We start from the raw sequence: 13,433 nt of genomic DNA, 5'->3' as shown, positions 1-13,433 counted from the left end.
TCCCCTATTCCCAATTCCTCCGCCTCCGCCGCATCTGCTCCCACGACAAGACATTCCACTCCCGCACATCCCAGATGTCCAAGTTCTTCAAGGACCGCAACTTTCCCCCCACGGTGATCGAGAACGCCCTTGACCGCGTCTCCCGCATTTCCCGCGACACATCCCTCACACCCCGCCCCCGCCACAACCGCCCCAAGAGGATCCCCCTCGTTCTCACACACCACCCTACCAACCTCCGGATACAACGCATTATCCTCCGACACTTCCGCCATTTACAATCCGACCCCACCACCCAAGACATTTTTCCATCCCCTCCCCTGTCTGCTTTCCGGAGAGACCACTCTCTCCGTGACTCCCTTGTTCGCTCCACACTGCCCTCCAACCCCACCACACCCGGCACCTTCCCCTGCAACCGCAGGAAATGCTACACTTGTCCCCACACCTCCTCCCTCACCCCCATCCCAGGCCCCAAGATGACATTCCACATCAAGCAGAGGTTCACCTGCACATCTGCCAATGTGGTATACTGCATCCACTGTACCCGGTGCGGCTTCCTCTACATTGGGGAAACCAAGCGGAGGCTTGGGGACCGCTTTGCAGAACACCTCCGCTCAGTTCGCAAAAAACAACTGCACCTCCCAGTCGCAAACCATTTCCACTCCCCCTCCCATTCTCTTGATGACATGTCCATCATGGGCCTCCTGCACTGCCACAATGATGCCACCCGAAGGTTGCAGGAACAGCAACTCATATTCCGCCTGGGAACCCTGCAGCCATATGGTATCAATGTGGACTTCACCAGTTTCAAAATCTCCCCTTCCCCTACTGCATCCCTCAACCAGCCCAGTTCGTCCCCCCCCCCCCCCCCCGCACCACACAACCAGCCCAGCTCTTCCCCCCCACCCACTGCATCCCAAAACCAGTCCAACCTGTCTCTGCCTCCCTAACCGGTTCTTCCTCTCACCCATCCCTTCCTCCCACCCCAAGCCGCACCCCCATCTACCTATTAACCTCATCCCACCTCCTTGACCTGTCCGTCTTCCCTGGACTGACCTATCCCCTCCCTACCTCCCCACCTACACTCTCTCCACCTATCTTCTTTACTCTCCATCTTCGGTCCGCCTCCCCCTCTCTCCCTATTTATTCCAGTTCCCTCCCCCCATCCCCCTCTCTGATGAAGGGTCTAGGCCTGAAACGTCAGCTTTTGTGCTCCTGAGATGCTGCTTGGCCTGCTGTGTTCATCCAGCCTCACACCTTCTGGCATCAGTCTGGTCAGTTGTTTTCAGAGGTTGTGGGTTCTTAGATCTGATGGTTGTGGTTGGTTGCTGCTGGTTCCCCTGGGACAAACAGGCCTGTGTCGGTAGGTTTCATAATTGCTGTCAGGATCCCTCTTGTGGGGATCGCTGTGCAGATAGCTCTTGGGGTTCTTTTTGATGCCTCGTGGGGATCGTTCTCAGAATGGTGGGATGCCTCTTCTGGATCTAGCTGTGGGGATCACTCCTTCACTGAGATCAGAGTCTGCAATTATACTAATTGTTGGCCTCTTATCTTTGTGCCAAACCTGCACTTGTTATTGTCCTACCGGTGTTCTCTTTGAAGTCAATCAGCCTCCCGATAGTTAAGAGTATGTGTGATTGTGTTTTGATCGAAGTTAGATGTCCAATATCTCTGTGAATGAATATTGTTTGAAGTTGAGTGTCTGTGTCAGGTAGCCCAACATACAAAAGTTAGTTTCAGCAGAGCATATTAGCTCTAGTCAATTGCTCCGAGTGGAGGTGCACATTGGGCTTCCTGGCTGAAGAGTAGCCCCAGACAGAAATCATTCTGGCTGTGTGCGTACTTGTTACAGCTCGAGGTCAGGATTTCATCCAGTATTTTAGACATTAGAAAAGTCCCGGATCTTGTCCGTTATTTTAGACTATGGGGATTTTTGCTCAATCTCAGACCAAGAGCACGGTGTTTAAACAGATAGGAGCTTGCTACTACCAAGGTCAGTATCTGGGAACTGGTTCCAGCAAGTCTGGAAGAGACTCTATATTTAAGCAGATGGCAGATATTAAATGATGTATTTGAGACCTCTGAAAAAGACGTTTAGTCTATCAGGGCAGGACCAGAGTTGAAGTTGTTCATTTTAAACTGTACTTTCTGGGGAAATGAGTTTGACCGCTGATGACATAGCATGAAGATTTTGAAAGCTTCCTGTCTAACCTCTATTGCTAGATTTTGGAAGCCCAGAGTGTAAAAAGCAGACTTAGAAGAATTACTATCTGTATCTGAATGAACTGGAAAGGTGGTCATGATCAATGTTTCCAGAAAAGCCACCAAGTCCATGTGTGAAACAGCACATCATGAAAACTATTTACGAAATGTGGCCAGTCTTGTTACCTTTCTTTATCCTTTAACTATGTGTGGTTTATCAGTATTTCTTTTGTACGTATGGAGCTAAAATCAAATGGTTCATGTTTAAAACATATATATGAATTAGATTACTTTGCTGTTTATTTTTTCTCTCTGGTAAAGTTTAGCATATTTGATAAATTGTTAAGTCATTTGTTTAAGGTAGAAAATTGATGTCTGGAAGTAATTATTCAAAAAGTCTGGTTAGGAACCACTGGAGTAACTATTGGGGATTTCCTACTGTTTTAATTTTATGTTGTAAATACAGAGGTAGAAAGGCTGATTTCGTTCAGCTGACTCTGTGTCATAAGTCTAATTAATACATCTGCCATCATTTCTCAAGGCAACTAGGAATGAGAAATAAAGCAGACTTTGGTATTACACACAACTTATTTCTTGAAAATGCAACGTGCAATAATACAACTTTAAGCAAATATTAAATAACATTTAGGGTGGCAAGGTGGCACACAGTGGCTCAGTAGTTAGCACTGCTGCCTAACAGCACCAGTGGGTTCGACTACATCCTCAGGTGACTGTGCAAACTCCAGACAGACATTCTCCCTGTGTCCATGTGGGAATGCTCCGGTTTCCTCCCAGTCCAAAGATGTGCAGGCTAGGTGAATTGGCCATGCTAAATTGCCCAGAGTGTTCAGGGATGTGTAGATTAGGGTGATAGGCCTGGGTGGGATGCTCTAAAGGTTGGTGTGGACTTGTTGTGCCGAAGGGCCTGTTTCAACACAGTAGGGATTATATTGACGATCTTTGAGATGGTACGGTGGCTCAGTGGTTAGCACTGCTGCTCACAGCACCAAGGACCCAGTTTCAATTCCACCCTCGGGCAACTGTTTGTGTGGAATTTGCTTGTTCTCTCCATGTCTGCATGGGTTTCCTCCCACAGTTGAAAGATGTGCTGGTTAGGTGGATTGGCCATGCTAGATTGCCCGTAGTGTTTAGGGATGTGTAGCTTATGTTGGTTGTAGGGGGATGAGTCTAGGTGGGATATTCCAAGGGTTGATAAGGACTTTTTGGGCCAAAGGGCCTGTTTCCACACTGTGTGGGTTCTATGAGTCTAACTGCATGTTAGTCAAACACATGACTAAATCTGCTATTCAAAAAGATAATGTCTGATATTTTCTCCTACCTCTGCCAATATGTCACTTCCTCATCAATCTAACATCTATCTATCCCTACCTTTAAAATGTTCAAAGACTCTAGTTGTACTATTTAAAGAAAATTTACAAAGTCTCTCAATCCTCTGAGGGAAAAAAAATTCTTCTAATTTCTACCTTTAATAGGTGACCCTCTATTAAACAGTTACCTCTAGTTCCACATTCATCCTTTCAAGACCCTCAAGATTTTATATGGTTTGATCAAATTGTCTCTTACTCTTTGAAACTCTGGCAGATAAGCCTAGTCCAATCTTCTCTGATAAGATAACCTGCCCTTTCTAGATATTAATTGACTGAATTTTCTGAGTTACTTCCAATGCACTTATGTCCTTCCTTAACTAAGACCAATGTAAAGAACACTGCAGATATGGTTTCAATATCCTAGATGCGTGAAGCATATCTCTCTAATTTTATAATCAAATGGTTTTGACTCCAGATGACTCATCAGAGCATGAATTCCAATGCAGGTTCTTCAGAGTGGATATGTTAAAGTGAATCCACTGCAAATGCCTGACCTTCAAAATCAAACTCAATTCAGGAACTGAGAACTTTAATTAGGGGAAGCTAGGGCCAAGCCAGCAACATTTTATAAGTCTTGTTTCCTATTCATTTAAGTACACTATGAAAACACTTAATGCAATGTTCAGCAGCGCAAGACCTCTCTACAACCTCTGTTTGATCCCACCATTAGTGGTAGTGGTAGTGGACCCGCTTGTTTGTTAAAATTTCCCATTTATCCCGATTAATGGCATTCTAAGTAGTCAGCAGTACATGACAAAGGAACCCTAATGCAAAGGTCGTGCGACACTTGGGCATCGTCAATGCCGTAGACAGAGATGAGCTTTAGGCTTGATCAACCAGATGATCACTGCACGGCAGAAATGCCCTGGGGGAAAACCTAGAAGCTTTCCGGTCCAACGTGCAGAAGGCCGTAAACAAAAAGGTCAGTTTAAAAACCCAAAAGAACTGCAGATGCTGTAAATCAGAAACAAAAAAACAGAAATTGCTGGTCTGTTGACATTTGTGGACAGAAACCAAAAAGTTGACATTTTGGGTCGAGTATTCTGAAGAAGGGTCATTTGACCCGAAATGTTAACTCTGATTTCTCAGGTCTGTTAAAAAGATATCCAGTGATCTAATGCAAATGAACAGACACTCTCACTCACTTGACAGCATTGCATAGATGTGTTTTTTTAAAGCAACGAATAAGTCCCGAGGTTTACCCGAGATTCTGGACCACCAGGGCAATCTTTAGTGGATAAATTGGCTCTGATGGTTTACCCAATACCATACCAACACAACCTTCACTTCCCGATAGATTAGGTTGAAATTATATACCTGGGCTGATGTGCCATTCTTCCCAATACTGGCAGGCTTTTAGGCCATTGTTTACATTGGTCATGTTGCCTGAATGGAGATAAAGGAGGAAACATGAGGATCTCATTCACGGTCTCCACATCCATTTCAATCTCTCACACTCAATCAGGAACCATGATAGGGTATGGATTAATTCTGAAATCACTGTATCAATTAGCAGTTACCGAGAAGAAGACCTTATGACACGTGTTCATCCAAGCCCACAGTCTCTTCCCTGATGTGAAATACAATCTGATGTCTTAAAGCTCAAATAAAAACCTCAAGCTGTCAAAGGCTGTTGAAGTAGCTTGACATGCTGAAATCCATAAACAGAACAAGTCCTTTCTTTGGGGAGGCAGCTCTGTCCAATTCTACAGCAAGCTAGCCAAGTCACTTAGAAATAAAAACAAGTCAGATGAGGGTAATGCCATTTCTCTTCATTCAGTCTGACAGGCAATGTCCCTACTGGGGAGATAATTGCAGAATATAGCAACAAGAGGCCATGTCAGAACCAGCTGCAAATGCAGAATAGCCACAGCAGTAGGACAAAATAGCAAAAATAAATTGCAAACACCTATTTCCGTCCAAGAAACAGATCCTAATTCTCAGGAAAGTTATAGATTATCAAATCATTTCGGCTACTTAAGAGGTTTGTTAACAGCAAGAAGACTGGTTTTACATTAGATATAAGGATCTGCGTCACAAACAAAAACAGAAGTTGCCAGAAAAGCTCAGCAGGTCTGACAGTGTCTGTGGAGATGAATTGACTCTTCCTCAGAACTGTTCATAATCAACATCCTGTTCCTTTAGTGTCAATAGTCATTCTGTTTAATATCTTTCCTACAGGTTATGGGATAAAATCATTCCTGACAATGTAGAAATACTCACAAATGATGTCCTTTCCACCACTCTCGCCCTCCTGGTCTAAGCACTTGAGTCTACCAAGTCTCCCACTAAACGTACACCATAGCATAACAAACAACTTTCAAAGATATAGCATAAAAGTCAGACTAAATAGTATGAAATAGTTCACTCCTGTAAAAGGATCAAAAATCAGAAGACAAAGTTTAAGTGTTTGGAAAAAGAAGCAAATACCTGGTAAGAAAAATCTTAGGTTAGAATGCACTGCCTGATAGTGTGATTGAAGCAAGTTCAGTTGAGGCATTTGAGCAGGCATTAGATGATTATTTAAGCAGCAATCCTGGTTCTGGCGAATAGGAAGGAGGCTGGCACAAAGTTAAAATAGTCAGAGTCATTGCAGCAACAATGGGCTGAATAGCGTCTTTCTGCACCATAACAGTTTTCTGATCTCCCATAGTCCAGAAGGTTGCCTTCTTCCTGAGTGTTTTCCAAGTTCTCTCTCTCAAGGGCCCTAACCTTCAGATTAGCAAAGATATACCTTAGGTGCCAGATGAAGTGCTAGATTATGTACTTTGCCAGCTAAGCTTCTGCTTGTCTACCAAAGAACCACTGAAATCCCAACACTCTCCAAGATCATCCACAAACTGTTTAAAAAAAAGTCTTTTTGTTAGAGTGAAAATGAGAAAAATGTTGCAAGTATGAACAGGAATGTCGATAGGTAAAGCAATGATTGAAAGAGATAGAAAGACGAATTGAGGGGAGGAGTAGGGCAAGTTCTATTCTGCTACTGAATACTACACATTATCCTTGAAGCCTGCTAGCATGGGGACATACTTGGACTTGGGAATGCTTTCTCCTACCAACTTGGGTAATTAGTATAGTTAACACAGTTTGGGTAGCCAGGTGGTGCCCAGACTTCGCTCTCTCTACAACCTGAGTTTTGCCTCACTACATACATGTTGAGTTGCATTGACATTCAAAAGGGTAGTATGAGAAATGGAATATACCTATATTTATGTCTTTGTCAGTTATGATGATTGCAAGACCAGCGAAACTTTAATAAAGAAATGACAACCACGTTTCATCTTGGTCACTAATAAACATATTTATTAGAATAAATAATAGTTAATGTTTCTCAAACCATGCATACAGAAGACACTTGCATTCTTTCACAGGACAATAGTTTCTGATACTTCTAATAGTTTTTCAACACTGATCTGACACAGTGTGCATTTTCAGATGGCTGTTAACACCTCGGAGATCAAATAAAGAAATAATTTTTAACAGTATGATAATTCATTACCAGTGCCTAAAGTCAAAATAATTTCTCAAGTTATTAAAATCTTGTGATTGTAACAACACATTTTTCTAACAACAGATGAACACTTCTGTAGGATGCTTCACTAAAAATGAATAATTTTTTCTCCTCAAATACGATCGGGTACGATACAAGTTGAAACATGTCAAGACCAATGTAACAAACTCCAGTGTTATAATTATGCTCAATAGAGACAACTAACTGGTTAAATTGCAGAATCAATTTCCAGTATGCTTTTGCAGAAATCTGTATTTAATCCCAACAGGAAAACAATGTTTCCACAATGCGTGTCCACAGCAAGACTGACTATTTAGTACCAAATTATATTCCACAAATTGACATTGAATACATGATAAAATTGTCTAAACTCACTTGGGGTTAGATTCAAACCTAGCTGCTAGGGGTGAAAAAAAGTTTCCTGACCGAACACCACACTATCCTGCACCGCAACCCCCCCCCCCCCCCACCCCCTTGTAAGCATGATAAAATTTAACATCTTCCACCAACATATGTTACAGCTAACAATTCCTCATACCTTAAACCAGTTTGAGGTTTTACGGAATACTTCACCGGTTATATCGTTAAGATTCTGTTAGGATCTCAGGCTATTTTCTGAGATTTGCTTTCAACTTAAAAAGAGTTGGACATGTGCCTATATTGCTTAAGGGTAGTACTCGGACATCAAAGTTGAAAATCCATATTAGCTGTAATTTACATTGTAATGGCATCAAAACAACTCTTAAAATAAACAACCAAATCCTGGGGAGGGAATAATCTTGACAATCCCATTCCTTCACCAAGGAGTAACCCTGGTATACCAATGAGTAAATTCTGTTCAAGTAGTCAATCATGGACTCCCAACGAGAGCACAAGGAGGGAGAATGGGAATGGGAAATTGAGATGATTATTGCAATACACTGCTTTACTGGATATTCATTACACAGGCGCTCTCGAAGGATGATGAAAGCAGTGTTCACACATCAATCCTTCTGTGATTTCTGATTTTGAACTGCTGTAAACTCAAACTGAGATTGAGGTCACTACTGTGCAATAATGTTCATTTATAACAGTTAGTGCTGCATTGTGTTATCAGTGATAAAATATTAAAAAATTTATTGCAATACAATGTAACTTTCTGTTCTACCTATAAAATATTCCAGTTGGACTGCTTATGGTAGTGGTTCTTATATTTATTTCATCAAGGATTCATCCAAAGTCAAAGTCAATTAAAATAAATTATACTTACTATATTAAAACTGAACTGAACTGAACTTTCTAAATAGCAGACTAACTTCTTGCCCCATACAGCTTCACGTCACCCCTAATGAGGTGAGCTACGTAATCCAATTTCTTCACACACAAGTCAAAACTTCCATAAGATATCATCACACAGGCCAGGATACAGCAGCTCAACATTCAGAACACTGTTTACATGGAAACTACTTCTGCAGACATTGCAAAGGGAGCTGTAAAATGCACCTTTGAAATCTGATCGATGCTCCAAAGTACATCATCTTTACAAGAAATATGCTGTTAGGAATTAGTCCAAGTTGCAGTCAAGATTATTGTTCACATTCTCTGTTTAGAAAGGAGTATTTAATTTGAGTTTCACACATCTAAAATTCTACTAACCTTAAATACAATGCGATTAAGCTTAAAATATTTTTTAAAATCTAACCTGTGGTTTTTTTTTGGGGGGGGGGGGGGGGGGGCGCGGCGGATCAGTTGAATTAGAACTGACACTGCCCAATGGAGCATAAAGAAAATCCAAATAATCAAAATGTTTCCGTACGTTGTAAAGTAAAGTCAAAACTTCATTTGAATTTAAGATCAGATTCTTGGGCCTCATTTTGCTGCAATTTTCAATATCAGCCAGTTCCAAGTGACAAAAAGATGAAACTGCAGCATACAACTGTAACTTTAAGTTTTATGCACTATAAAATCAGTGATTTGATTGACTTGATCAGAAGATTGCAATCTGATAATTTCAAGCTTAAATACTGGTGAGATTTATAACATTCTCCATATTCCTGAAGAACACATTGTACGTCAGTAAACATTTAACTAACTTTATTGCAGAGGATGTTCTGAAGAAATTCGGTCATGTTACAGCTAAAGCAACATGACTCAGATTAATTCAGCTAACAGTGATCTTGTTCTTACATGCTAGGAGTAGGGAAGCAACATGGTAGCTTGATCCATTCTGATGTCTGTCAATCAAGCCAGAGGCATAATCCGGATGAATGTCCTAACATTACACATCACCCCAGAGAAAAGGAAACCTAGAAGATAGGCAGAAATAGGTGTACAGGCAGTAATCAAACAAACACAGCACAAAGAAGCCTGGCCAAATTAGAGTTAATGGAATTAAAGGAAAACACTTAAGATAGTTTAAGAGTAGAAGGCACAGAAGAATGTTGGTAATGGGAAGGAAAACTCACATTGGGTTAACAATTCATCAGGGAAGCCTTCTGGACACGAACATTAGCTGTTACATTAAGGGACAATCTGTCTTTATGAAGTCAGGACAGGGCTCATCACTGATGATCCCATGGTATTCAGGATCAATCTCTTCCAATATTAAAGCAGCCCGTTCCAATCTGCAACAAGTTGGGATAATAACCAAGCTTGGGTAACAAGTAAGAAAAATCTGTCACATGTAAATATCCCAAGATGCTTACTCCTCAAATTAAACTGACACCATGATAATGGTGATGACATGACAAAATCTTTGTCCTCTACTTGTTAATAGAATGCATGTTAATAGTACAGGCTACATAGGATATAGAATGGGCATTCCAAATTGTTGAAGATAGGCAGCTAAAGGCACTAAGATAATGGGGATAGCGCAGAAGTGAAGACTAGAGAAGGGAAAATGCACAAAAGGTCAAATTCGTAAGACTACAGAGCTCAATGGGAAGAGAAGCCTTGGTGAAGTACTTTAGGCAGCTACAAAACTATGGAGTGGCACGGACACTGAGGGATTTAAATAAAAGGAAGAAGTTAAATTGGAGACATTGGGTGACAAGGAATCAATGCAGATCAGCAATCTCAAGGGGTATGCGTGAGTAGGGCATTATGGAAAATTGAATATGAGCTCTTTAGAGATTGATCTACCAGATGGAAACCTGCTGGTGTTTTGTGTCTTATTCACAGTAAATACAATTCAGATGACTTACATAATATAAAAAACTGATAACATTGAATCATTTATAATCTTGCAAGCTGATAGAAGAAAATCACACTGTTGTCTAAGGCAATTCAGTGCAAAAGGAACTTACAGGTCCATGTGTGAGATTCTTCATGTTATACTTGTCAGTGACTGCATCACTGTAAAATTATCACCAGTTTATGAGGAATTGCAGCTAATAGTACACTTTTCTATTAAAAGAAATATGTTTCAAGTAAATTACTGCTTGACACTGCAAGTTATAACCAAACTGGCTTCTGGTTACATCTAACTAGCACCTTTGTCGATGATATCATGCACTAACAAAATACTATGAAATTCATCGGTTTAATAAATAGTAAAGATCATGAAAAAAAAATAGTTCAGAGTTTATAAATTGCCGTGATGGCAAAACAAATAACTGTGTGCAACTGTGTGTAAATATCAGGGAAAAAAAACTGAACTGTGTGCAAACTCTTTCCACTGCTCAAGTGCCAGTTACGGTACATGATTATTCTGCTGTCTGTTCATCTCTCAAATATAATTGCATTATATTTATAATATTACAATTGCAAATTAGAATCTAACAGAAAACAGTTTGATGTAATCATTAAGTAAAAAAACAGCAAAATAGAACTGTTCCCACATATGCTTTGCAATGTTTCCTAAAAAATACTCTTGTACCATTAACGAGTTTGATTTGCATGGTTCCCATTTCATGTGCCGTTTGTAAGGATTTGAGAGAGGGTGAATAAACTAGATGAGAAATAAGCACTGAGGTCAGACTTCTGCAGGCATTTACATGTACCCTGCATTATGAGTCAGCAAAGAGGAAGTGTAAATCCTCTAGCTCAAGGCCCTAAGTAATTAGACAGGTTAAACTGCCCCAATGCTGCCTCAGGGTGAGTAGGTAACATGATTATGTTCCTACAGGGCAGGGGGTGGATTTCTTCCACCAACAATTTTATCAAAAAATTCTCATTCTGTACTCAGGTTAACTTTGTTCCATTAAAATCAATTTTGACTTGATGAATCTGTCATCTCAAGTAAGTCCATCACATAATTAGTTGCACTAGGCCCTGCTCATTCTCCAATTCTAAAACAACTTTCAAAATATTTCTGGCAAAAGTAGGAATTTTGCTTCCAGATACCCCAGCACCCTGATATTCAGTAGTTGTCAGAGTGACAAATGTTTGAAAGCAGAAATGCTTCAGTCATATTGTTAGGGCTCACTTGTACCTTACTGTCTATTTGTGCTACAGTGCCACCATTAGATTGAAGGAGTCATTAACATTTCAATCTCCAACCCAACATTTTGATTTTCTTCAACAGTAAGAAGGAAAGAGAAAATATTGTTTACTCAACCAGCTATGTGTACTGATACATAATAAATATTTAACCTAACTCTGCCTTTTATGTATCTACACTTAATGACCAATTGTCAAAACATATTAAGGATCGTAATTTAGAATGTTGCAGTAAAAACCTAGGGTACTTTTCTGGATCAATGTGTGTTATGAATGCTGACCATTTAAAGAAGGACAGTCCCTTTAAGAAAGTCATTATTTTTGTTGCATTATTTCCTTCCATTAATTTTGATGACAGCTTTTCAACCTAACTATTTGCCACTTGCTTCCTAATCCTTTGTTGCTATGCCCATCTTCCTAAGAATTAGAGAGATTACAAAAGCAGATGAAACTCTATCTTTGTAAAGCCTCTTCCTAACAAATTTATAAGAACTGTCATGTTACATTAATTATATTGACCTAATCTCTCATTGTAGAATTCCAATAATGATGAATCTCTGCTTGGAGTGATGCTGCAGCATTGTACAGAGATGCAAGTGGCTGCTTCACTGAATTCTCAAATCTCAGCTGCACTGAGACATTTGAGCCCAGGAGAAAAGTGCAAGATGTGTATCTCTCAATGTTATTGGTAAAGCCTTAAAAGGAAGTAGAAACCCATCCTTTTGACTGTAAGGACTCAAGCGGACTATTACAAAATATAGCACAGCGAATGAACAATACAATAGTGGCATTATTTGCCACATTCCAACTGATGACATCATGGGAGTAAACAAATAGGATAATTTTCAAAGAAAACAGTAGATATTTTCTAATCAACCTGTTCAGCGATGTCATTACACACCTCTGGAGCAGGTGCAACTTGAGCTCTGAGGCTCAGAGGTCGGAGACTAACACAGCATAGAAGAACTCCCGGAGAAGAAAATATATTTTCTAATCAACCTGTTAAGAATTGTCACTACACACTTCAGAACAGGTGAGACTTGAACCTGGGTGTCCTGACTCAGAAATATAGGGATTCTACCACTGCACCACAACAGTCCTTTGAAGAAAGCAACACTGCAGCACAAGTAATGATTTACACCTATTAATTTTTAAAGGCAATTAGATGTTGCCGAGTTGGAAATCATTCACCAATCCCAACTGGTATCTTCACATACAGACACTACTGTCTATTCCAGGAAGAGGCTCTAGTCCTGGAAAGGTGAGAGACTGCTCAATCCTCAAGAAGTCACAAGGCAATCAAATGATATACTCTATCCTCAATGTAACATGGTGTCAAACAGTCAGGTGACATACATGGTGTATCAAAATTCATACTACAATACAGCATAAAACAAAACACAGGAAACAAAATGGTCAGGTGCCACGGAATCTAACAGACAACATTGTAACTGTAGTACTTAAAGCAGGATGGGTACATTGAGTTAAATACCAAAATGGCTTTAAGGGAAGAAAGAAATGGTCCTGGATGGATAGACTACTGTACATATAAAAACAAATTACAAACTAGCATATTCCATATTTAGAAAATCCAAAAGAAACTAATACTGTGTTGTCAACTTGGCAAGGCACAGGTGTAGGGGAGTCATTTCTGGTTAACTGCTCAGAGACGTTTCTTCTAGAATGTCTTGATTATTCCAGCAATTACTCCACATTCTTGTATTTCGTGAATAAATTGTAAAGCACTCTCAGAGTTGACTTCAAGTCCAGGTTTACAATATCTGATGAGAGAGCATGCAATATGTTCACCACAAAAGTTATAACAACAACTAGCATTATGCAAGTTCAAAGATAAATTAAAAGAAAAAAGGGGGAAAATGAACTGCAAAGGTAAGATTACAGGCTCACAGCTTTGC

General features: G+C 40.2%; 1 protein-coding gene across 2 annotated transcripts in view; it reads right to left on the bottom strand.

The window, feature by feature from the left end:
• Positions 1 to 8,801: 8,801 nt before the first annotated feature.
• Positions 8,802 to 13,433, bottom strand: part of parvb (parvin, beta) — a 74,931-nt gene continuing 70,299 nt past the window's right edge. For both annotated transcript variants that reach the window (XM_059652356.1, XM_059652357.1), the window contains exon 13: positions 8,802 to 13,298. In XM_059652356.1, the coding sequence (XP_059508339.1) occupies positions 13,222 to 13,298 (77 nt within the window). In that variant the 3' untranslated portion in view covers positions 8,802 to 13,221. The remainder of the gene's footprint in view (positions 13,299 to 13,433) is intronic.

Source organism: Stegostoma tigrinum, chromosome 18, assembly GCF_030684315.1.
Source record: "Stegostoma tigrinum isolate sSteTig4 chromosome 18, sSteTig4.hap1, whole genome shotgun sequence".
NCBI lineage: Eukaryota > Metazoa > Chordata > Chondrichthyes > Orectolobiformes > Stegostomatidae > Stegostoma > Stegostoma tigrinum.
This window is presented reverse-complemented; position numbering and strand designations above follow the sequence as displayed.